At 41.8% G+C, this 25,686-nt stretch overlaps 2 protein-coding genes across 5 annotated transcripts; one reads left to right on the forward strand and one right to left on the reverse strand.

Annotated features, from left to right (window-relative positions):
• Window positions 1-3,442: 3,442 nt before the first annotated feature.
• Window positions 3,443-6,261, reverse strand: LOC121584144 (calcium release-activated calcium channel protein 1-like). Its single transcript, XM_041899984.2, has 2 exons — window positions 5,966-6,261; window positions 3,443-4,720 (listed from the first exon to the last, which is right to left on the reverse strand). The coding sequence occupies exons 1-2, from the start codon at window positions 6,077-6,079 to the stop codon at window positions 4,166-4,168; spliced, it is 669 nt and encodes a 222-aa protein (XP_041755918.1). The 5' UTR covers window positions 6,080-6,261; the 3' UTR covers window positions 3,443-4,165.
• A 709-nt stretch (window positions 6,262-6,970) lies between these two features.
• On the forward strand, window positions 6,971-24,352 carry LOC121584765 (lysine-specific demethylase 2B). 4 transcript variants are annotated; one of them, XM_041900865.2, is made up of 11 exons: window positions 6,971-7,059; window positions 8,356-8,575; window positions 17,893-18,117; window positions 18,545-18,682; window positions 19,541-19,627; window positions 20,299-20,595; window positions 20,783-21,591; window positions 21,936-22,099; window positions 22,237-22,398; window positions 22,636-22,854; window positions 23,373-24,352. In XM_041900865.2, the coding sequence occupies exons 2-11, from the start codon at window positions 8,522-8,524 to the stop codon at window positions 23,552-23,554; spliced, it is 2,337 nt and encodes a 778-aa protein (XP_041756799.1). In that variant the 5' UTR covers window positions 6,971-7,059; window positions 8,356-8,521; the 3' UTR covers window positions 23,555-24,352. The 4 variants fall into 4 exon arrangements, with proteins under 4 accessions (XP_041756799.1, XP_041756797.1, XP_041756798.1 ...); XM_041900863.2 differs by having other exon boundaries at window positions 6,972-7,059; window positions 20,290-20,595; XM_041900864.2 differs by lacking the exon at window positions 6,971-7,059 and having other exon boundaries at window positions 8,346-8,575; window positions 20,290-20,595.
• Window positions 24,353-25,686: the final 1,334 nt, after the last annotated feature.

Here is a 25,686-nt window from a genome sequence, read left to right on the forward strand (position 1 = left end):
CAATGCCCTTGCTGATGGAAGGAGGTTTTCACTCAAAATCTCACGATACATTGCCCCATTCATTCTTTCCTTTACACGGATCAGTCGTCCTGGTCCCTTTGCAGAAAAACAGCCCCAAAGCATGATGTTTCCACCCCCATGCTTCACAGTAGGTATGGTGTTCTTTGGATGCAACTCAGCATTCTTTGTCCTCCAAACACGACGAGTTGAGTTTTTACCAAAAAGTTATATTTTGGTTTCATCTGACCATATGACATTCTCCCAATCCTCTTCTGGATCATCCAAATGCACTCTAGCAAACTTCAGACGGGCCTGGACATGTACTGGCTTAAGCAGGGGGACACGTCTGGCACTGCAGGATTTAAGTCCCTGGCGGCGTAGTGTGTTACTGATGGTAGGCTTTGTTACTTTGGTCCCAGCTCCCTGCAGGTCATTCACTAGGTCCCCCCGTGTGGTTCTGGGATTTTTGCTCACCGTTCTTGTGATCATTTTGACCCCACGGGGTGAGATCTTGCGTGGAGCCCCAATCGAGGGAGATTATCAGTGGTCTTGTATGTCTTCCATTTCCTAATAATTGCTCCCACAGTTGATTTCTTCAAACCAAGCTGCTTACCTATTGCAGATTCAGTCTTCCCAGCCTGGTGCAGGTCTACAATTTTGTTTCTGGTGTCCTTTGACAGCTCTTTGGTCTTGGCCATAGTGGAGTTTGGAGTGTGACTGTTTGAGGTTGTGGAGAGGTGTCTTTTATACTGATAACAAGTTCAAACAAGTGCCATTAATACAGGTAACGAGTGGAGGACAGAGGAGCCTCTTAAAGAAGAAGTTACAGGTCTGTGAGAGCCAGAAATCTTGCTTGTTTGTAGGTGACCAAATACTTATTTTCCACCATAATTTGCAAATAAATTCATTAAAAATCCTACAATGTGATTTTCTGGATTTTTTTTTCTCAATTTGTCTGTCATTGTTGACGTGTACCTATGATGAAAATTACAGGCCTCTCTCATCTTTTTAAGTGGGAGAACTTGCACAATTGGTGGCTGACTAAATACTTTTTTTCCCCACTGTATATATATATATATAATATATATATATATATATATATATATATATATATATATATATATATACGTTAATATGAATAAATGAAGCAACATAAATCTGGATTAGCTTGTAGAATTCGTTCTTTGGTAAGCCATGGATTGTTACGCATAATAACAATTGAACATTGACTCCAGTCCTTCCAATGACAATGAATGAAATATGACATACAAAATATGTATAATGTATTTCATAATATGTATAATGGGGAGACTCACCACATTGTAACAGATTTACAGTATACGACTATGAAACTATTCAACCTCTTGGATTTGGCACCAGACACAAGGTAGTATATTCATAGATTAAACATAATTGTGTGTGGTTTAGTAAGCCCCAGGCACTCAAACACAACATCTTAAAAACATAAAATGGCATTTAAAGGGGATGTTTTAAAAAAGGCATAAACCATCATACAGTATACTGACGCATAAATAATAAAAACAGCAAATAATAATATGCCATTATTTGATTAAAGTAATATGTGCACTTGGATCACATTCAAAGGTTGACGATAAAGATCTGAAGTTTTGCCTCCATTGAAATTAATTTAGAAGCAGCTACTTGTGACTTCACATAAACGCAAAACAATCAGTGCTTTACAGTATTGTTAAGGGAAGTACATTATGTTGAGGACAATATTTCAGCGTGACATACAGTGAGGGAAAAAAGTATTTGATCCCCTGCTGATTTTGTACGTTTGCCCACTGACAAAGAAATTATCAGTCTATAATTTTAATGGTAGGTTTATTTGAACAGTGAGAGACAGAATAACAACAAAAAAATCCAGAAAAACGCATGTAAAAAATGTTATAAATTGATTTGCATTTTATTGAGGGAAATAAGTATTTGACCCCCTCTCAATCAGAAAGATTTCTGGCTCCCAGGTGTCTTTTATACAGGTAACGAGCTGAGATTAGGAGCACACTCTTTAAGGGAGTGCTCCTAATCTCAGTTTGTTACCTGTATAAAATAAACCTGTCCACAGAAGCAATCAATCAATCAGATTCCAAACTCTCCACCATGGCCAAGACCAAAGAGCTCTCCAAGGATGTCAGGGACAAGATTGTAGACCTACACAAGGCTGGAATGGGCTACAAGACCATCGCCAAGCAGCTTGGTGAGAAGGTGACAACAGTTGGTGCGATTATTCGCAAATGGAAGAAACACAAAATAACTGTCAATCTCCCTCGGCCTGGGGCTCAATGCAAGATCTCACCTCGTGGAGTTGCAATGATCATGAGAATGGTGAGGAATCAGCCCAGAACTACACGGGAGGATCTTGTCAATGATCTCAAGGCAGCTGGGACCATAGTCACCAAGAAAACAATTGGTAACACACTACGCCGTGAAGGACTGAAATCCTGCAGCGCCCGCAAGGTCCCCCTGCTCAAGAAAGCACATATACAGGCCTGTCTGAAGTTTGCCAATGAACATCTGAATGATTCAGAGGAGAACTGTGTGAAAGTGTTGTGGTCAGATGAGACCAAAATCGAGCTCTTTGGCATCAACTCAACTCGTCGTGTTAGGAGGAGGAGGAATGCTGCCTATGACCCCAAGAACACCATCCCCACCGTCAAACATAGAGGTGGAAACATTATGCTTTGGGGGTGTTTTTCTGCTAAGGGGACAGGACAACTTCACCGCATCAAAGGGACGATGGACGGGGCCATGTACTGTCAAATGTTGGGTGAGAACCTCCTTCCCTCAGCCAGGGCATTGACAATAGGTCGTGGATTGGTATTCCAGCATGACAATGACCCAAAACGCACGGCCAAGGCAACAAAGGAGTGGCTCAAGATGAAGCACATTAAGGTCCTGGAGTGGCCTAGCCAGTCTCCAGACCTTAATCCCATAGAAAATCTGTGGAGGGAGCTGAAGGTTTGAGTTCCCAAACGTCAGCCTCGAAACCTTAATGACTTGGAGAAAATCTGCAAAGAGGAGTGGGACAAAATCCCTCCTGAGATGTGTGCAAACCTGGTGGCCAACTACAAGAAACGTCTGACCTCTGTGATTGCCAACAAGGGTTTTGCCACCAAGTACTAAGTCATGTTTTGCAGAGGGGTCAAATACTTATTTCCCTCATTAAAATGCAAATCAATTTATAACATTTTTGACATGCGTTTTTCTGGATTTTTTTGTTGTTATTCTGTCTCTCACTGTTCAAATAAACCTACCATTAAAATTATAGACTGATCATGTCTTTGTCAGTGGGTAAACATACAAATCAGCAGGGGATCAAATACTTTTTTCCCCTCACTGTATCTCAACCACAGTATAATAGTTAATCTATCATGTACCAACAGTATGATGAGTGTGCTTAAAATGCATTAACTTATCAAAAAACCATCAGAGCATATCTTTAATTATCAATTATGTGGAGTTTAAAAAGTTTAAATATAAATATTCCAACCCTGATGGACAGATTAAGGTCACCTGACAAAAAATATCTGAATTCTGCACTTCCCTTGCACCAAAACTATTACAGCAGTTAATGCATGTTACGCTCTCCTGAGGAGTTTTACTTTCATGGAAATTGGTCGGTTATCGTTTGTAAATTAATAATTCTAGCTACTTCACAAAATGTTATCTTATGTTCATCCCACACTTTTGGTGTTCCCCAGCCGCCATAGACAAAACATAGTGTAGTTATGTGCATGTGATATGAATTCAAATATAATCTATGTAATGAAGATATCCCAAAATATTAAACTACAGATTTTACACAGGTGCTCACTCACGTTCAGCTATTCAGATCTGTTTCTGAAGACATAAGGAAGACAATAGACATGCAGCACATAAAAAAAAAAAGAGTGGCTTGAGTCCAATCGAATTAGCAATACAAAGCAAATTCTCCTGACCTCTCAACAACCATTTAAGCAAATAGAAAAAGCCTAGAGCAGAGTCCAAATCCCAATACAAAACATCTGTAGAAATGATATATTACTATATAAAGTATCCTTTCTCAGGGTGCTCATGCAAATAGACAAAAAAATATATAGATATCATTATAGATTTCTTACAGCTGTCTACTGCTCTATTCTCCCTACTCGTGTGTATGTTCCCGTTAGGGGAAGTGGACAGAGGAGGGCTGCAGACTGGTCGTCTCTGCCCTGTGGTCCAGCTGGTTCTGCAGCCGGGTGATATTTGACAGCTCCTCCAGCTCCTGAAACTGACGGTCAGTTTTGTGACTGACCAGAGAGCGGTAGAAGTGCACAGCGAACACGATGAACACTAGTCCAAATGGCACCATGATGGAGGTGGAGGCAATGGCTGCCGCCTCACCAGAACTGATGGTGCCATTATCAGTGGGGCGCCTGAGGGGCAGGAACTTGACCCAGCACAGCAGAACCACCTCGGTCAGGAAGAGCAGGGTGCCGATGACAGTGGAGAAGGCCCAGGCCAGCTCAATGTGGTGGTGCATGCGCTCATGGGGTGACTCGTTGACCGAGTTCAAGTTGTGAACGTTGCTGACGGCCTCCAGGTTTGGCAGGATGCAGGTGCTGATCATCAGGGCGAAGAGGTGCACTGCCACTAGGACAGTGGTGCAGGCGCTGAAGGCTATCAGCAGCCCTGGGGGATACACATGATCTGGCTCCAGCTGCACCTCTACCATAGCCACCTGAAATACAGAGACGCATTTTAACACGAAACACTGACCGAGAGAGCAACGAGCAGGATTTGATTCAGAACAATTTGAACAGAGACGATCTCATTTATAGCTCAACCACTGCATGTGACAATTCTATATTTTTTCTCTGTTGGGTGCAGGCTGCACAGGAAGATGTAGCCTAACCCCTGTGACCAGGTGACAACTGTACTGGGTCTAACTGTCTGTTGGGTGAGTGACTGTCAGATTAAATGTTATTGGCTTGTATGGAACAGTAGGATTTGCTGCAGTTTATTTGTGGTAGGTTAAGGTTTAGATATGAGTCTGACTCACTAATGCCATTTTTACTTTGCATCTGGCCTTGCATAGTGGTTTAAACTTGCAGAGACATTTAAATGCATTCAACTATGCTCCATCCGTGGCCGTGGGTATGCAAATCTATGCATACTCTGTGTTGTGTTGTGCTTAAGAACAGCCCTTAGCTGACCTCGATTGGCCATAAACCACACCTCCTCGGGCCTTATTGTTTAAATATACCACACTTCATCAGGCCTAATGCTGCGTTCATAACCAAGTGGGAAGGTGGTATTTACCACATATGACTGGGAAAAATCCACTTGAAAAAACTAGATAAAATCATGACGTCAGTGATCGTCAGGTCAGCGCTCTAGAAAGATGCCTGAGTTTCCGACTTGAATTCCGAGTTGGATGACCGTTCAAATAGATTTTTCTCAGTCTGAGCTAGTTTTTTCCAGAGTTCCCAGTTGTCTTGAACGCACTGTAGTCGGAGATTTAAGAGTTCCCAGTTGTTTTGAAAGCGGCATCATCCCTGAGCTCCGACTTCTCCCACATGCTGACCTCTGACTTCCCCTACTAAGGGAATGACCTCGATAACATTTTCGACAGTTAAATGTAACAACAAAACATTATTTATAAAAAGTAATCTACTAATATGGTTTTTGAACACTATATTTTGTTTACAGACATGATAGCTGTGAGCCTACTTTTAGTTTATGGTTGATACAGCTTGTTGCCCATTACATTAGCCAATCGGCGTTTCTCAACGAGTTCAAAGCGCTTGAATTTGTATTTACGACTTCACAACTGGTAATTACTACCTTCCCACTTGATTACGAATGCTACGTTATTAGACAGTCAAATAGGCCGGTAGGTCTCATGTGTCAAGAAATTGTGCGTCATATCACTCAATTTTGGCAAAGTTGTCAGAATCCGCTCCAATCGCTGAGTTGTACTCACCATTGCGAAACCCGACAGGAGAGCTGAAGTTCTGCTCGTAGCCTTTAGCTTTGCTCGACTCAAGTAAAGTTTTCTCCATGACAGAGCTTGCAAAGAGTGTTCGTTCAAACTCATTGCTGGCTACCGTTCTAACTTGTATAACTTTTCAAGCAGTCAACCTGTAGTTTCTACACGAGATGCGGACTCATGCGAATTGACATACAATTATACTTTTAAACTAGAGATTTGTAAAACAAAAAACGTTATTTCTAAAAACGTTAACCTTCTGCTACTGTAGCCATAACTAATTCAGGAAACACAATATATTATCTTACCCACAATCCAATGCTGTTTCTGTGTGCGGCGCTGCTTGAGAGGGCACTGCTTGCGGTAGTAGTAGTGCACCTATGAACATTCCTGTGTTTTTCCTCTGTGGGTGCACGTTTGAATAGGCCACATCAGCTTCGCCTAAAAAATGCAAACAATGTGTTGAATACCGTGGGGTGATTATATTTATTTGTGTGCGTCCATAGCCTATAGAATTGCACAAATGCTACCATACTTTTTCACTTGCATTTCAGCCATAGAAGACTGACAATATTCTAGTACCAGAATTCCATCTGCAATAATTCGATGCATCTGTGACATTGGACGTGATGGTAAACTATCTCTATATGTGCTGTTGGCTTGGTAGTATTCATTAAACGTTTTTATGAATTAATTATCAAAATACTGATTTGATGGGAGACATGCTATTGAGCAGCCATCTTTGACTGCCACCTAGTGGAGGCCATAGGATATTATGACAAATCAATGAAGCCCTGAGAATGAAGGCCTAGAAATGATTTTGTTGGCGAGTGCTTTTTGTCAATTATTTTCATGTTTGACTTCTTTATTGTTCTCCCTTTCGAACTATTTGGTTAACATTTTCTACTAGTACAATAATTGTTTCCCTTTTTATTGCTCTGATTTTATGTGCGTTGGGTCTCAATAATACTTGTCTCTTCCCTCACACACAGGTGCTGCTAGCTTTGAGAGTATCTGCACTGTGAAATTTAATTGGTTTTGGGAGCAGGTTTCTGCACCGACTGCACTGACCAAGTATTAAAGACAAGGTAGGTGAGCACACAATCATGTACCAAGTCCCTGATGTCAGAGAGAACAAGGCCCAGCTAGGCATGTAGAACAATCTAATCATAGCTGTTAATGCCAGTTATTGGGGCAGGTTAAAGAAGGAGAGACATGGATTGTGTATGTGCGCCATTCAGAGGGTGAATGGACAAGAAAAAAAATGTAAGTGCATTTGAACGAGGTATGAACTGAAACGCTGCTGGGTTTTTCCATGCTCATATATGCAACGCAATATTAGGAACGCAATAAATAGAAACTACTCAGTGTAGTTTCTATTTAGTGGGATACTTAGTGTGATGGGGGGATTTTGGGAAGGCGTGTGTAGCTGTCTCTTTATCCATCATATTTTAGTCGAACAATTGTATTAGAATATCCTGCTATTTAATCTGTTCATATGCACAGATGCAAGAATTTCACAAAATTTTAACAAGCACAAATAAGGTTCTGGGCATTATTAGATCAGACTTAAACAGTATAATGATGGTGATGATTACACTTGTTAAATTGGTAATACTTGTGCAGCAATTAGATGTAATTCTTCCAATGAAAGCACTCAATAATGTCCTAGATGAGTACTTTAGTTGCTGGCTATTAATTATTTCTGCCTTGAACTACCAAGAAATCACGAGATAGGTATTTTGTCCTCTGACTATCTGTAGACATTAAGGGCAGAGCAATCAAACCCAGAGCAGCTGATGGCTTCCTGTGTCTGTCGCAGGTTAGCGTTTTTCTTCATGAATCTTGTTCTGGAGGCAGCTCTGCAGAGTGGTCACTAGCTGGCACAGACACAGTCATAACATCTGATTTTTAAACCTAACCTTAACCACACTGCTAACCCTAATGCCTAACATTAAATTAAGACCAAAAAGCAAATGTTTAGTTTTCATGAATTTTTACAGTATAGCCAATTTTGGCCTAAGGGGAAATCGCTAAATTCTGCCTACAGGACAAGACTCATGACAATAACTGACTGTAGTAAAGTGAAATATGTCCTAAATCATTATGAAAAATGTTTGCGTCATAACATGCCCCCCCATTCCCAAGGAGCCAGATGTCTTCCCCTTGCCCGTCTTCTCTAATGACACTGTCTGTACTATTCCTGACCATTCCCTCCCTACCACTCTCCAGTCCCACCCTCTCTGACTCTGGGTGCCCTTTGTAAGCAACCCTGTAAGCAAATGCCATCTGCCTCTCCATTGGCTTTGCCTGCCCCCTCTCTCTCCTGACCTTCCCTGTGCATATTCATGAGACTTCCTGTCGCCTTGTGTGTGCCTGTACAGCTGCTTGTTCCTGAGCGGTGTGTGGAGAGCGAGCGAGAGAGAGAGGGAGGGAGAGAGTCAGGGAGAGGGTGACGACAGAGTGAGCAGGGAACAGCAGCAGGGCTGGAGGCTTCAGCCATGTCAGTTTTCTCTACAACACTGGACAGACGATGAGAAGAGAGGAACCATGGCCTTGTCACTGAGTGCAGACGAAGAGGATTATGATTCAGAATCTGAACAGGTCAGAGAACAGAATGTTAACACCGACCACGTTGGGTTTCTAATCTGCATGCTGTTTTGTCTTTCTTTAGACCAGTAATCCTGTGAGTAGAATGTATTTTCTCTCCCCACCTTCTATCTCTTTATTTTCTCTATCTCCACTCACTCGGCACCATAAGCAGGAATAGGGTAATCATTTGAATAGGGAATGGATGGAGAAGGGAAACATGGTTTGTTGTTTCAGTAAGAGAACTAATCCACTGGGCAAGAGATAGCTATTTAAGAGGTCATAGAGACACCTTCTCCTGTCCCTGGCTCATGTTGTTGTATCCAGACGACCTATCTCAGACCCTAGCAAGAAAAGAATGAGCTGCTCACCAAAGTAGTTATTTCATCCCCATAATTGCTTGGCTTTAAATGTGATCCAGTATGAAAATGTATGCACTCACTAACTGTAAGTCGCTCTGGATAAGAGTGTCTGCTAAATGACTAAACATTTAAATAAAATCCAGAATCCTCTCACCTTTGGAACAAACCTTTCTCAACAAAAACCCTGAAGAAGACACATTGCCCCTCTCTGTTGCCTACTAGCTATTTGTCACACACTGAGCTGTCAGATTGTGTTCTTGGTCAAGTTACTGTGATCATGGAAAGGGATTGGTCATTGTGACTGGTATTTTTGTGTGAACAGTCAGGGTGTGGGAGAGTAGTGTAGGAGGCAGCATGACTATACATGTGAGGCCTTTCACTACACTTCACCTGAGGCTCAGTGTTGACTGTTTCTAAAACTAAAGTAAATAGATTACGCTAAATCAGGCCATGCCTGATGTAGCACCATTGTCACATTCAGGTCTAGCTCTCTTGACAGACATACTTATTCCTTCCATGTCTAACTATCTGGATCACTGAGAAAGAAAACTCATATCCTGTGAATTGTCCTTCATTGCTCATACTCACACCTCACCATGCTCTGTGCCTTTAAGAGGGCTGGAGGCAATGTTGTTTCGCAGGAACTGAACTGAACTGGGGAGGGGGATGGGGAGAGGGAACAATGAGCTGCTCTTACAGCGATTGACCGCTCTTAACTGTTTGGAGACTTTTCGTTGTAGGTTACCTTACAATAGTGCTGAGCTATTAACCGACATGTCGTTTTTTTTCGGTTATTAAACAACAGATTGACCGACATTGGTTAAATTACTTTAAACCCATTTAGGTCGGTTTTTTGTGAGCCCATTGCGCCGTTTCTCAAGGGAAATAAAATCCTTTAAGAGTGAAATCAAGTCAAGAACTATGCGGGACGCTGGGCTGAAGGGAGTTGTAGTGTTCATGAAGCAAATATTCAACGTGGTAATTAACTAGGTTTCCATCCAATTTGCGACATATTTTCATGAAAATATTCGAAAATCTGCATAAAACAATATGCACATTTTACCACCAGAGATGTTTCAATCAAACTGACTTTTTGCGGATAAAAGGCTCGGCGTCATGACGTAGCGCACATAAACATTACTTTTACCATTAGAATGAAACAGTTAAATGGGTTTCCATCGCATTTTCAACTCTACTGATGGTTTTGTATCAACTGTTGTTATATAGTAAATGTGACCACTCTGGTCATGGCACATGCGCTCTAGCCAACAGCTCGCAGATATAACCTACGTTATGAGATTATTATGGATAAGAGCGCTATTATTTGTATTTGTCAAACGGCAGCCAAGCATCGATCATCATGTCACCAGAATAAGACCCTCGATATTTATTGGAAAGGAACATCAAGATCGTCACCTTGCACATTCACCACCCTGTGAAGTTCATAATGAGCCCTTTCTGTGTTTACAAACATTGCCACACGAGGGCAATCCGCGCAAGTTGGTGGCAGAACAAGGGGGAGTTCTAGAACGCCAGCAAAAATAGCCTCTCTTTACATGTTGTTTATGAGTGCATTTCACACAACTTTTGGATTATAATTTGATTGTAAGGCTCATATAAATGTCCTGCTTAAAATAATGTTTGTCATCATCGCAAATCAACTGCGTTATACTTTAAAAACACTTCAACTTCAACCACTAAAATGGCTCTTTGGCTAGCTTTTGCTACAGCCTATATCAATGAGCGTTAGCATTCTAGCTAACAACTGCTGCATCCAAATAGTTATTTTGCAAAGATCACAACCAAATATAATATTAGCGAATGTTCAATCAAGAACCATAACATAATTGTAACGGTATGAGAACCCCAACAAGTTATTCTGTTTAGAAGTAATAAAAACGTAAATGTTGAATGGGCGCAGATGGCGATAGCTTTCTTACTGCCGCCAAGAGTCGCGCGCATCCGTGTCCTGGAAAAGGGTATATTCCAGCTGTAGCCTAATAAACTGCATGGGAGGACCACACAACATATTTACATTTACGTCATTTAGCAGACGCTCTTATCCAGAGCGACTTACATTATTTTTTATACCCCCGTGGGAATCGAACCCACAACCCTGGCGTTGCAAACGCCATGCCCTACCAACTGAGCTACATCCCTGCCGACCATTCCCTCCCCTACCCTAGACGACGCTGGGCCAATTGTGCGCCGCCCCTGGATTCGAACCAGGATCTCTAGTGGCACAGCTAGCACTGCGATGCAGTGCCTTAGACCACTGCGCCACTCGGGAGTGACTCCAAGTTTACTTAGATATGATGGTTATTATATCAATATTTGTGCATAAAGGCGTTTCACCGATATTTCTCAGTATCGGATACACTTATAAGCCTGCTACGTTAGGTTAGATAAACACAGACCGCATAGACCTTGAGAGAGGAAAGTACACAACACAACGATGAGAGGCACATAGACATTTCGTGAAAGTATGCCTTATCTACTTTGAAGAACTAGTCAAATGATTTCGTCAGACATCTCTGCAGTTCGAAATTTACTGGTGGGGGCTGGTCCCTCCCCTTGTACTGTAAAAAACACTGCATACCCTCCGCCCTCAGAATTAACTCAAAATAATGTTTACGACCACAAATAACGATAGCGACCCTGTGTTTATAAATATGGATATCGACTTTGCCACTTCAGCATGCTCTTGTGGCACAGTTGATGCCATGCAGGGTTATGGGCCAGAAGGTACCACCACCACGGACAAGCTCACTTACTCTGTTTGTTTCATTAGGCCTACACTACGATCAAAACCGGCTGCAGACATTGATCAGCTAGGGGGAAATCAGATTTTCAACATTTTGATGCCATATTTAATTTATAATGATATAAAATATCTGCAACAAATTTTCCCCAACAGGTTTCTGTGCCAATGAGTAGTGAGCCAGTGTATCTATGTATGCAGATGACTCAACACTATACACGTCAGCTACAACAGCGACTGAAATGACTGCAACACTTAACAAAGAGCTGCAGTTAGTTTCAGAATGGGTGGCAAGGAATAAGTTAGTCCTAAATATTTCAAGAACTACAATCATTGTATTTGGGACAAATCATTCACTAAATCTCAACTAAATCTTGTAATGAATAATGTGGAAATTGAGCAAGTTAAGGTGACTAAACTGCTTTGAGTAACCCTGGATTGTAAACTGTCATGGTCAAAACATATTGATACAACAGTAGCTAAGATGGGGAGAAGTCTGTCCATAATAAAGTGCTGCTCTGCCTTCCTAACAACAAGGCAGGTCCTACAGGCCCTAGTTTTGTCACACCTGGATTACTGTTCAGTAGTGTGGTCAGGTGCCACAAAGAAAATTTCAATTGGCTCAGAACAGGGCAGCACAGCTGGCCCTTAAAAGTACACAGAGAGCTAACATCAATGATATGCATATCAATCTCTCATGGCTCAAAGTGGAGGAGAGATTGACTTCATCACTACTTGTTTTTGTAAGAGGTGTTGACAAGCTGAATGTACCGAGCTGTCTGTTTAAACTATTAGCACACAGCTCGGACACCCATGCATACCCCACAAGACATGCCACCAGAGGCCTCTTCACAATCCCCAAGTCTTGAACAGACTATGGGAGGCACACAGTACTACATGGAACTCTATTCCACATCAGGTAACTGATGCAAGCAGTAGAATCAGATTTTTTTTTAAACAGGTAAAAATACACTTTATGGAACAGCAGGGACTGTGAAGAGACACACACAAAGGTACAGACACGCATATGCACACAAGCGCTTGGCAGCAGCTAATGGGGATCCCTAATAAATACAAATAAAAAGACCGTCAATCTCGACAAACAGAAAATATATCCCTCCTACCTTGTAGGCCTACCCAGTGTCAAGCCAAACCTTCGATAATCTCTGAATGTCATTCAACTTTTTGGTGTTTTTTAACAGATGTCTCTTTCCATTCATCAAATGGCCGCACTGCACAGTTTGGATTAATTAGATTTTTATTTGCCAGTAAAAAAAATTGTGCATATACAGTGAGGGGGAAAAAGTATTTGATCCCCTGCTGATTTTGTACGTTTGCCCACTGACAAAGACATGATCAGTCTATAATTTTAATGGTAGGTTTATTTGAACAGTGAGAGACAGAATAACAACAAAAAAATCCAGAAAAACGGATGTCAAAAATGTTATAAATTGATTTGCATTTTAATGAGGGAAATAAGTATTTGACCCCTCTGCAAAACATGACTTAGTACTTGGTGGCAAAACCCTTGTTGGCAATCAGAGGTCAGACGTTTCTTGTAGTTGGCTACCAGGTTTGCACACATCTCAGGAGGGGTTTTGTCCCACTCCTCTTTGCAGATCTTCTCCAAGTCATTAAGGTTTTGAGGCTGACGTTTGGCAACTCGAACCTTCAGCTCCCTCCACAGATTTTCTATGGGATTAAGGTGGAGACTGGCTAGGCCACTCCAGGACCTTCATGTGCTTCTTCTTGAGCCACTCCTTTGTTGCCTTGGCCGTGTGTTTTGGGTCATTGTCATGCTGGAATACCCACCCACGACCCATTTTCAATGCCCTGGCTGGAGGTTCTCACCCAAGATTTGACGGTACATGGCCCCGTCCATCGTCCCTTTGATGCAGTGAAGTTGTCCTGTCCCCTTAGCAGAAAAACACCCCCAAAGCATAATGTTTCCATCTCCATGTTTGACGGTGGGGATGGTGTTCTTGGGGTCATAGGCAGCATTCCTCCTCCTCCAAACACGGCGAGTTGAGTTGATGCCAAAGAGCTCGATTTTGGTCTCATCTGACCACAACACTTTCACCCAGTTCTCCTCTGAATCATTCAGATGTTCATTGGCAAACTTCAGACGGGCCTGTATATGTGCTTTCTTGAGCAGGGGGACCTTGCGGGCACTGCAGGATTTCAGTCCTTCACGTTGTAGTGTGTTACCAATTGTTTTCTTGGTGACTATGGTCCCAGCTGCCTTGAGATCATTGACAAGATCCTTCCGTGTAGTGCATGCTTTCCAGAGTCTTAGTAGGAGGACCACACAACATACCATCACATGACTCCAGGTTTACTTAGATATTATGGTTATTATACAACGGGTGGGTCTAATCCTGAATGCTGATTTGTTAAAACAGCATTCCAGCCGGTGTCTATTCCACAAGTTACCACCGGCTAAATCTATGATGTGAAAATTTACTCTGTTCCATTTGGCTGCGCAATCCACTCTCATCAGCCCAACCAAGCAATTTATAAACTTGATCTCCACTATAAAAAACATCTAGACATTCTCACATTTCTTTTAGACTAACATTTCGTTTTCAACAGCGGAGATTTGTATAAACCTTGCTGTCTGTCTCTCCGACATTTGTAACATTGTTTCAATATTCAAATTCGATCTCCAGCTGTCCAATAGTAAAGAACTCGGGAGTCGGGACGAGACAGACAGGCAGGCAGCGTTTCTCAGCCAGTCAAAATCATGAATCAGCTGGCATCATTTTTAAGGATATATACAAATAAATGTCAATTGAAAAAAGGTAAAACGAAACGAAGTGCAGCTAGTTTGCAGTCTTTCCCGCTTCAGTTCGAAGTGATTGTGTTAGCTGTGTTGTTGGCTAGCTCCTCTGAACAACAGAGTCCTGACGAGCGAGCACATTTTCTATGCTAGGCGAAATCACGCCTCATTAGCTCATTGTTATGGATGTATCCAAGTAAATATTGGCACGGTTTGCAAAATGGCTTGACAAAATATAATTCCAGCATCCTCAAAATGGCTTGACATTAACCAAGTTTCCATCCAACCTTTTTATTCGAGTCAAGTACATGTCGGATAAAAAAATGTAATGACAGTCCTGATGGAAACAGCAAATGTCAGTAAACTTTCCAAATGTCGACAAAAGAAAATACGCTAGCAAGGTGGGATCTTGTATTATGTGTGAAATGGCGGTTATTTAAGTGATAATGCCAGAGAAGCCAGTGTTTGGAGGATATATTGGCAAGGGTGTTGCAAACTGTGCCAATATATCCTCCAAACACCGGCTTCTCGAAAAAACACCTTGATATAGGTGAGGCGCATGCAAGCAGATGAGGAAATTTGGCTAGCATGGAAGACCTTATATAGTAAAACCTGCAAAAGAGCGAATGTAAATCAGGGGGAAAAATGCACTACACTCCTGTGCCCAATAAAACACCACCCTCCCCAAAGTTAGACAACTCTGCCCTATTTTGGACCAGCCCTAAATATTTTAATTTCATTATTTCATAATGCATTTAATGTAAAAAATTATAATTGAAAACCGAACCAACCTCTAAAAGTACTAATCGCTCAGCACTACCCTACAAGTAGAAAATACCTGGTAGACCAGTGGGATCCAGGACCTTATGAAGGAAGATATAGGATTGGTTCGCTGAGCACTGGGCGGTACATGGCCCCGTCCATCGTCCCTTGCTCTTTCAGCTTGAATAACCAGATGAATGATGTGCTCCTCAGGGGTACGAGTAAGGAATTGCAACGCATTAAACCCACTCACAGTCATTGTTTATGAAGTGGGTTATTTTGATCTTGTTCTTTTGGCACAGTTGTAGAGATGTCAGACTTCCCTCCCTTTTGTGTGGGCATCGCTGTGGTGTGCTGTGGTCCACTGAAGACAGGCAGAACGTGAACCCTGTGACTTCCTCCCACAGCACTGAGATCCACAGTAATACTGATCAGATATGGCCCCCATCTCGGCCTAGTGTTTTAGGGCCTCATCAAACCAACCTAACATTCCTAGCACATTAGTCAGCTAAGTTACAGTAAGTGCTGCTAAGCAGTCTGGAACTATTATAGGTCAAGATGCTTTTGTAAACAATCAACACATTTAGTGTTTCATAGGCCTGCTTTTGACTCAGACGACTTTAGTTTTTTAAAAAGACGATACAAATGTCTTAAAGATTGAATTTACGATTATTGAAAGAGGGGCATAGGAGGAGAATAGCCTGGCTGAGTGAGTACCTGTTCCCCTGACTCATGGATGTGTCATCCAGAGAGGATCACTCCTCATGTTTGCCACACTATTTACTGCTTTCTCCTGTAATTCAGTGGTTTCACATAAATGGCAAAGAAGACCATACTCACCCACTTGTTGGTTAAAACAAATAAAAGATAAACAAATTCATGCCCCCTTGGCAGAACAGATATTCGAAGAACGTCACTATTTTCACAACTCACATACACAGAACACTTTGTCAAGCATTCTGTCAGGCTAAAACACTGTTGCACAAATTACTTGAATATTTGGAGTAAGAGGGTATCAGCTACTTTACTCAAGATGAGTTTGTTTGAGAGGAAAATAGGTAATGTAGCACACATGGGTTTCTAGTAGTCCTACATTGATTGCTTTGGGGATTTGCTGTGTTGGATATGATGTTGTAGAGATTTTTGTTAAAAGGTCTCTAAAAAATCTGTTTGAGGAATTTCAACATTTTAAGACAATGACAGGAATGTGCCAATCACACTTGAATGTTGTGCAATGCTGATAGTCATAGCATTTACAGCCTCAGCCCTCCTTCTGATGTCTTCTTCGTACACCTTTCCACACACTCCTTGGTTGAACAGATTTATTAGGAAAACCATCAGATTGTAGTCTGTTTCCCAATCCCAGTTGGATGTGGTGTCATCAACAACAGTGTATGCTTGAGAATCTCAGTTTGGATCTGGAAATATGCTTGAGGATGGCCAAAGATGAGACAAAGGTAAAATGTTATTATAACAACTCTCTCTCCAAACCTGAAGAAAAGCTTCCTGGTAAAGAATCTTCTTGTGGTATGTCTCCCCAGTGAAATGTTATTCTGGTATTCATGAAGGAACACTTTGTTCTCAATGACCCTGCTCTAGTGTTTTTCTCTCTCTTTAAGCCCTCTGCAATAATTCCATCTGCTTTTATAAGATGGAGGTTTGGTCCTTTAGTAGCTATATATGTTCCAGGAGGATGATTATGTAAGGGCTGTGACATGACAGTGTTTCTCAGTGTTGTGGATTAATCCTTAACTGAGGAGCATTGCCAGGTGGTAAGACATGTTTTGTGGACCTGTGTGTGTTGCTGTCTTGTGATTTTGTTTCTTTAATCTCACCACATAAACAGTGTTTTTAGTGCCAGTAAGAATAGCCTCCAGGGGAATGAATAACCCAATCTACAGTATCACATTTAACTCTGTGTTTTTCCAGCATGTCTCCTAGTGCCTGAAGCTATATGTGTACTTTATGGGAAAATAAAGTAACAGTTTTACTTCTGGAAGAGGAGCCATGAAAATGTTCAATTTTAAAACAATCATAACCCCTCCACAGCCCTCCCATTTAAAGCTAAAGTACAGTATGTCTCTGCTAGTTCTCATCTCCTTTCATTATTCTATTCAAATGGTTAGGAAAAGCAGGGGAACTGTGTTGCCAAGGAAACACTCGCCTCTGCAGCAAAAAATACATTCCTCAGTAATGGCGTAGGGAATATCTCATTTTTATTGTTCTGGTGGCTCTAGGCTCGGCTAAAGAGTATTTGAAATTATTATTTTTACCTGTGAACCTCTAACTATTTGTGGTGTCACGGGGTGGGAGAGAATATTTTTATTTTCTTGGACAGAGGTGGATTTACAGATTTGGCGTTTAGAGAGGTTCGAAAGGTACTGTATGTGGTTCGCAGCCGGTGGCCTCAGTACTGTTTCACTAGCTTTATAAACGTCAGGAGTAGACCATCCTAGATGTTTTGTGTTCAGTAATGAAGTAGAATGTAGGTTACTGTCTTGGGCAATAGTGTCCATTTGAATTGCCTTTCTAAAGTAGTTTCCTAATGCTCAGGGTTGAATATTGATTGGGGAGGACCAGGGAGCCAATGACCGGACTCAAGAAGTCTACTTCCAGGGACAAGAGGTAATGGATGTTTTAACATTAATTTTATTATTTTTCTCTGCAGCAACGGGAAGCCAACCGGCCAAAGCCCAAAATGGGGACTTCAGCAGCGGTCAAGCTGCCATCCAATCGCAGTGCGTCTGGCGCCAGACGCAGGAGAACACGCTGCCGAAAGTGTGAGGCGTGCCTCCGAACCGAGTGTGGAGAATGTCACTTCTGTAAAGACATGAAGAAGTTTGGAGGACCAGGGCGCATGAAGCAATCCTGTATCATGAGGCAGTGCATTGCAGTGAGTAAAGCCATAGTAACCACACAGGCTTTTCATCATTCATACTATTTAGCAGATAGTTCAGTTAGCCAATATTGTCTTATCCAGTGCTACAGTGCTGTGCCACAAATGCAAAAGACTGCATTTGACATGAAAACCATAATGACAGGTTCACAGTTCAGGGTCTGAAAGAAGGGTCAGTGTAAGCGAGAACCAACCAGAAGTACAATGATACCGAGCGAGACCTCAGGAAGTTTTTGCAACAGTATGACTCATTCATGTGTAACATTTTCTTGATTCTTTTGAGTCCATTCAGTGGATATTTGTTTACGGCTTGGCATAGTTGCCAATGTCTGTTAATGATTCTCCTAAAACAGGAAAAAGACCAGTAGCAGCTTATCAACACTATTTGTGTCACTGAATGTGTTTTTGTGTTTGTCCTTTGCAGCCCGTCCTGCCCCACACAGCTGTGTGTGTGGTGTGCGGAGAAGCAGGGAAGGAGGACACATTGGAGGAGGACAAGTTCAATGTCATGCTCATGGAGTGCTCCATCTGCAATGAGATTGTCCACCCCAACTGCTTAAAGGTGAGACAGGATGAGCATGTCGAGTCGTGACTGAACACGACCATGACTGAACACAAGGCCAAGCCTCCATCTGATGAGTTTGATGATTCATAATTTTTGTGAGTGAGATTCACCTGAATGTTTATGATACGGTTGAGTGATTCATATGCTTTGTGACACACAAGTGAGGGCAATATCCTGGAATGTTTGCCTTTGTACAAACGGCAGGTGATTCACTGTGTTTGACTGTCAAACTGTTTTACAAGGCAGCTTGATGAGTCATTGGTGTGGTGGGGACTTCCTGTTGTTGTTTGACACTGAACCACCTCATCACATTCCCTCCTCCAGCTTGACTTGCAGTAGGCTGTGTCCAGTTGAAATCACATGATGCTAGAATACCACTTTGCAGTGTTGTTGACATTGCCGGGTGGAGCCGGATGCAAATAAAATGTAAAGCGGCTCATGCACTCTTAGCAACCATTCTACCAAAGCATAACATGTCATAGCATGTCCTTGCTCGAACCTGTTCTAATGAAGGGAGGTTGTGATCTACATCAAATATTAGGAACACAGCCTTTGTATTTGTGGTATTCCAGGCACATAACACACTTGTGGTAAGGTATTTCTGAAGAATATTTATTTTTCATTTTGATAAGACTTTGTGAGTCTTTATATGTTAGAGGTTGTTGTTTGCTAGAGTTTCTCACTTTTTAAATGTGTCAGAAAATAAAGTGTTAAACTGCCTCACATAAAGAGGTCACAACAGTCACACTTTCAGTTCCCTGTTCATTTCTCTCTGTGGTGAACACATTGTACATTAGACTGACTCCCCTTCTGCCCTTCTCTTCTTAACTCTCTATTTTACTTCTTGCTTTTCAGGTAAAAGATGCCTCTGGCGTGGTGAACGATGAACTTCCTAACTGTTGGGAATGTCCCAAATGCAACTATGCTGGGAAAACCGGAAAAGTGAGTACCTACAAATGTAGGATCTTAATTTGAGCCAGTTTGCTACAGCAGGAAAATAATCCTGCAGCAAAAGGATATGTGAATTATTATGTGGATTATATTTAATGGATATTTTGTAGGGGTTGATACATTTGAAATTATAAACTTCAGAAGCCTTTTTAAACATCAAATGCACTACAAGTTTAAAATGTCCTGCAACAGGGTGATCATACATCTATATATGAATGCATCATTTTGAGGTCTTACTGTAGGCAGCCTATCATAGAATACTATCTATTCTCAAGTTTATTAGCATTAATATGAAATGGATATTTCTGATTTTAGTTTACCCTTTCGCCAAAGATAAAGCACACACCAATTTTGTCATCTGATGTTGGATTAGGAAACAGTGCTGTGAACCACTCCAAATAATGACTTTACTTTGTGGTTTCTTACTTCCTGTTCATCTACTTACTATATCACATGGTTCAATGCCTTGTTTCTGTTACACGGGAAGGAAACCAACACCTAATTCTCTAGAAGTGGCACCGTCACAGTCTAAGTAGTTTTTACAATGTCTGACTTGTTTCACCATTGTGAAACAAGTACAGTAGCTCAGTTTGGTGACCCTGTCGTGATAGGCAAAATATATAAAGTTGTCTTCCCTGTTTTTCCACCTTTTGGTCTGCAAGCAAAAAAGGGGACCAGGATTCAAGTATGCGTCTAACCTCCCTGGCTCCCTGCTGAAGGAGCAGAAGACAGTCAAGGAGGAGGGCGAGTCCACATCCACCTCTACGTCTACAGCCAAGAGGAAGCCTGAAGGGGATGAGACCCCCAGACACAGACCTGAGGAACGGGAGCCCCTCCACAGACACCCCCCTGTCCTGACCCCCAGCACCCTGCCTCGGCCCAGACCTGAGGACAAACTGAGGAAGAAGAGGAAGCTCTTCGACGATGATGAGGAAGAGGACTTCAGTGTGAGGAAGAAGGTAGAGAGACTGATTTCATAATGCAGTTTCTGTTTGTGTCTGTTAGTACAATGTTACTCATTGACTATGGATGGCCATTTTCATGCTGTGCCAAGCAACTCCTTTTGTAAAATGTTTGGATGTTGATATGTGCTCTGGTATCCATAGTTGAACATGCTCTCTAACTAAACCTCCCTCTCCCCCACAGGGAAAGTCAGATGAAACTCTGTTCCCCAAACTCCTTCATCAGATCAAGACTGAGGAGGAGGAAGTGGATGAGAAGGAGAAGGACTCTCTGTTCTGGCGAGGCCTGGAGAGGAGAGTGCGTTTAGGAGATACCGAGGACGAGGCAGAGGACAGGGATGACGAGGACACAAAGACAAACCTGCCAAGGCCTCCTCTCAAAACTCCTGTTCTAGACAGTGACCAGTCTCACTGCAGCTCTCCACAGGCTGGCCCCAGCAGCGAGGGGGGCAGTGAACCCCAGGAGAAGGGCCCACGCCCCAAAGCACGCCGCAAACGCCGTTTACCCAACAAGGAGCTGAGCAAAGAGCTGAGCAAAGCACTGAACCAGGAGATCCAGAAGACTGAGAACTGCCTAGCCAATGAGAACCGCCAGCCCCTCAAGGTGGAGCCAGAGAGTGAGAATGAGGAGCCCAAGAGGGGCTTCCGCATCGGCAGTGACCTGGGAGGGGAGCGCCCCCACCTCCGGACCAAGGAAATGAACGGCACCCCCTGGGAGCTGCGCCACTTCTACCCCAGCCAGATCACCCCTCTGGGCTTCAACAGGAGCTCCCCTGGTACCCGGCCCCTGCCCCCACGCTCCCCACCCAAGTGTGTCCAAATGGAGCGTCACGTCATCCGGCCACCCCCCATCAGCCCCCCGCCGGACAGACTGCCCCTGGTGGATGGGAAGACCCATGCGGTGCAGAGAGAGATCTGGATGAAGATCTTTGGACACTTCACACACAAGGAGCTGTGTGTCTGCATGTGTGTCTGCAAGACATGGAATAGATGGTTAGAGCTCTTTTACTATTCCCACTCAGATTTTTACTTTACATTAAGGGCCTATAAAACTTAAATGAAAGATGCGTTATAAAAGTAGCTCTCACGATCCAAACTGAGTCCCTGAAATTTGTGCACAATTGTGTATGTCATCCATTTCGTATGATGTGTTACGTCCTGTATATTTTTTTTTTAGGAATTCCAATTCGTAAAATATGTTACTAATTTGTAAGTGCTTAAGATCCCGTTCAATCTCTTTTAACACTCACATTCAAATATACTAATTATCTAGAACATAGTGAATTTTAGTCCAAGCCAGATAGTGACTGTGTATCTCTATTGTCTATTTCTGACAGGTGCTGTGATAAAAGACTGTGGACCAACATTGATCTGAACCGCTGTAAATCTATCACTCCCCTCATGCTGAGTGGCATCATCCGCAGACAGCCCCTCTCACTGGACCTCAGCTGGACCAACATCTCCAAGAAGCAGCTGGGCTGGCTAATTAACCGCTTACCAGGTACATACCAGGACCATGTGAACCTCTGATCTATGGGAGAGAAATATGTTTTGGCTAGACACTAGAGACTGTCCACCCCTCTATGTGATTGTGTCTGTTGAAACCCTTCTGACACTACACCGCTCTGTGTCCTGCAGGTCTGCGGGTGTTGCTGCTCTCAGGGTGCTCGTGGGTGGCTGTATCTGCCCTCTGCACCTCTAGCTGCCCTCTGCTGCGCACCCTGGACGTGCAGTGGGTGGAGGGGCTCAAAGATGCCCAGATGAGGGACCTGCTCTCGCCACCGACCGACAACAGACCAGGTAACCACCGGCAACAAGAGGGGAGAGTTAGATGAAATTGACATGACTGTATTATAGCAACCTCTGGTGGTTCTCCTGGGTGTGACAGGACTGGGAGGCTTTTCTTTCTAAAAACCCATTAGGCAGAAAATATGAGTGTATCTTAAAGGATGTTAACGAAAATGAATGAGATTACTCACCATGCTTGACTGCGAGATGGGAAATCACTCCTATTTTATTCCTGCTGTCCACCCTCAGGTCAGTTGGACAACCGCTGTAAGCTGAGGAACGTTTTGGACTTGTGTCTGGCCGGACTGGACATCACAGACACCTCTCTGCGTCTGATTATCAGACATATGCCGTTACTTTCCCGACTGGACCTGAGCTATTGCAACCACATCAACGACCAGTCGGTCAACCTGCTGACGGCCGCAGGGACAACAACCAGAGATTCCCTCACAGAGATCAACCTGTCAGGTAGGAACCCTCAGTCAGTCACACCACTCTCACAACCTCAGTATTAGCACTTGGGGCTAGAGTAATACAGCACCGCAGAGGCTCATTTTATTTACTCTGCTATGTCACTTTTTTTTCTTCTTTTTTTACCTTCGGATGACAAAAATAAACTTTTGTTTTTACAGCTTTTTCTTTTGTTGTTACATGTACATTCTAAACACATTTTAGAATCATGCCACTTATTTTTTTACAGTAGTTACATAGCAAGAATAAAGTAATTTGATATACATTACATCTGGATAGATAGTAATTATACATTGTCTTTTCAGTCATAACTATTATAGAACGAGCTATTTCACTTATTTTGTGTCTTCATATTAAAGAATATAGAATATGTATTTATTCTTTGTCTTATCTTGATTTTAGTTTTTTTATTTATTATAATTTGCAAGTCTTTGTTGCATTTAGGCTTCATAATATTCAATCTGGCTCTCTACTTGTTTTCTCATGCCTGGCTCTGTTTTTGTCTCCCCCTCCAGTTTGTAATAGGGTGACAGACCATTCCCTTACCTTCTTCAAGCGCTGTGGAACCATCTGTCACATTGACCTGCGCTATTGCAAACAGGTGACCAAGACTGCCTGTGAACAGTTCATAGCAGAGATGTCTGTGAGTGTACAGTTTGGACTCAAAGAGGACAAATTACTGCAGAAACTCAGCTAGACACTGACATTAAGGCCAAAATGTACACAGCAAAAAAGAACTACCCTTTTTACTAAATGGAGCAAGACAAGGTTTCCCCCATCAAGCCTGCACTGGTTGGTTTTGTATATTTATTTCCTCTTCATTGGAGAATCTACTGTATTAGATTTGTGAACGAACAATGTCACATTTTTGCATCAATGTCATTCTGGACGTTAAAGGGGAAGATGTACTGGACAGAAGGAGATGGGGAGGGAAAACAAAACATGCATGTGTTTATTTTTGTGTTAAGATTATACCCTTTTCAAAGGCTTGTGTTTGTTGCATTGAATTTGTTGGGGAATTTGTTTTCTATTACTTAGAAATGTTAAATGTTTAAAACATTAGATTTTTTTTTTTTATACAATAATAATTCACGCATTGGGCTAACAATTTAGGTTATAGTGAAACTCTATGTATGCAGTACCATACACACCCCAGATTTCAACTTATGAACAGTTTCCAGATAATTCTTAGAACTGAATATTGACCTACAGTACTTTAAATCAGTTTGCCTTGACACCGATGGTAATATATATTTTTGGATGCTGTGTTTTACCTGATATCATGTGCCAAATTCTGAAGGTGACATTACAAGTTAATGGTAGTTACTGACTTGGACTGGATTTACTTTAATACTTTACTTAAAACATGAACATAAGACAATTAGAAAATACATGTTTTAAATGTTTAAATAAGATTTAAATAAATGTTGCAAAGATGGTTAGGTTAATGAATATATCTTGAAATTAATCAGTCAATAAATATTGACATAAGGAATGTTAGTCAATGTATTTTTTAAATCTCTCAGTACCTTCTGCATTTTCCTCTGTTTCGTACATATTTCAATCTCATTGTGTTTCGCATGTTTTAGCACTCGAGCCCATAATGTGAGATTCTGTTTCGTACATATTTCAATCTCATTGTGTTTCGCATGTTTTAGCACTCGAGCCCATAATGTGAGATTCTGTCAAGTAATTGAATAATCCGCTTTAAAGGGACAATCCGCATTTGAAACAATAACAAAGCGTTACCCGCCTGTTTTGGTAAAAAGCTGAGGGCTGGGCCTGGAGAAATGTAATCACTCTCAAATTCGAAGACATATGGATGCAAGGACTGACCATCCATGATATCAAAATGATACTTTTAACCACATTTTGAGGCTATACAGTTTGTTTACATTTGTTTACTAAGCTCATGAGGCATTTGTAAGTTATATTAAAGAATCAATGAGAATATATAATTAATTTCTAAGTCCAAAAATGGGTGTAGCAACTGCAGACTGCCCCTTTACAAAACTGTTTCCACCAGTGCATACAGTAACAGTGGCCTCCACAGACTTGGCATGTTTCTATGAAAGAGCATTTGATTATCCGATTATTAATTCCAAGATTGACTTTATCTATTAATTTTGTATTTATTTATATTTGATAGTTATCATCCATAATTGTGGTTTTGTGCAAATAATGTAATTATAATTTGCCATTATCTGTTGTGACTGTGACCGACAATGTCACAAGTGAATGATGTTGGCCACCTTGACTACAGATGCACGATGTAGTTCATATTTGTAAATCTAAAATCAAGTGCGATGATTGTCATTAAAAGTATATTTCTCTGTATAACATATTTTTGACCCTCAGTTGTGGCCTTTTGATAGGGCACAGCAGAGTATTTCCTAAATGCCAGGGTAACTGGTGACCTCAGGTGGCTTAGCTTTCGATGAGCAGGAAATAACATTGGTATATGGACATATTTTTGGAACCTTCTCACCCAACTCAGGTGATGTATCAACCATGTTTTTTTGTTTTACATTCAGCGTTTGTCACATGGAAGCTGCTGTCTGCAGCTGTCCTCTCCTAGACAAAGGTATAATCTGGTACTCTAAACACTAGTTCACCCTACAGGATTGCTTTCATTTTCCTAAAGCATTTCCCTATTTATCAAATTGTTAATTTCATTTTTCAAAGGGGTGCCAAGAATGAGTGGTCTGGGCATCACCGCATACTAGACAAGTAGACAGTCTAATGTATTTAATAAAAATCTTTAATTGCCTAAATAAAAAGTTATACATTCCCAAATACAAAGACCAGACCTTGCACACTATTTGTTTA

Source organism: Coregonus clupeaformis, chromosome 16 (genome assembly GCF_020615455.1).
Source record: "Coregonus clupeaformis isolate EN_2021a chromosome 16, ASM2061545v1, whole genome shotgun sequence".
NCBI classification, from domain to species: domain Eukaryota; kingdom Metazoa; phylum Chordata; class Actinopteri; order Salmoniformes; family Salmonidae; genus Coregonus; species Coregonus clupeaformis.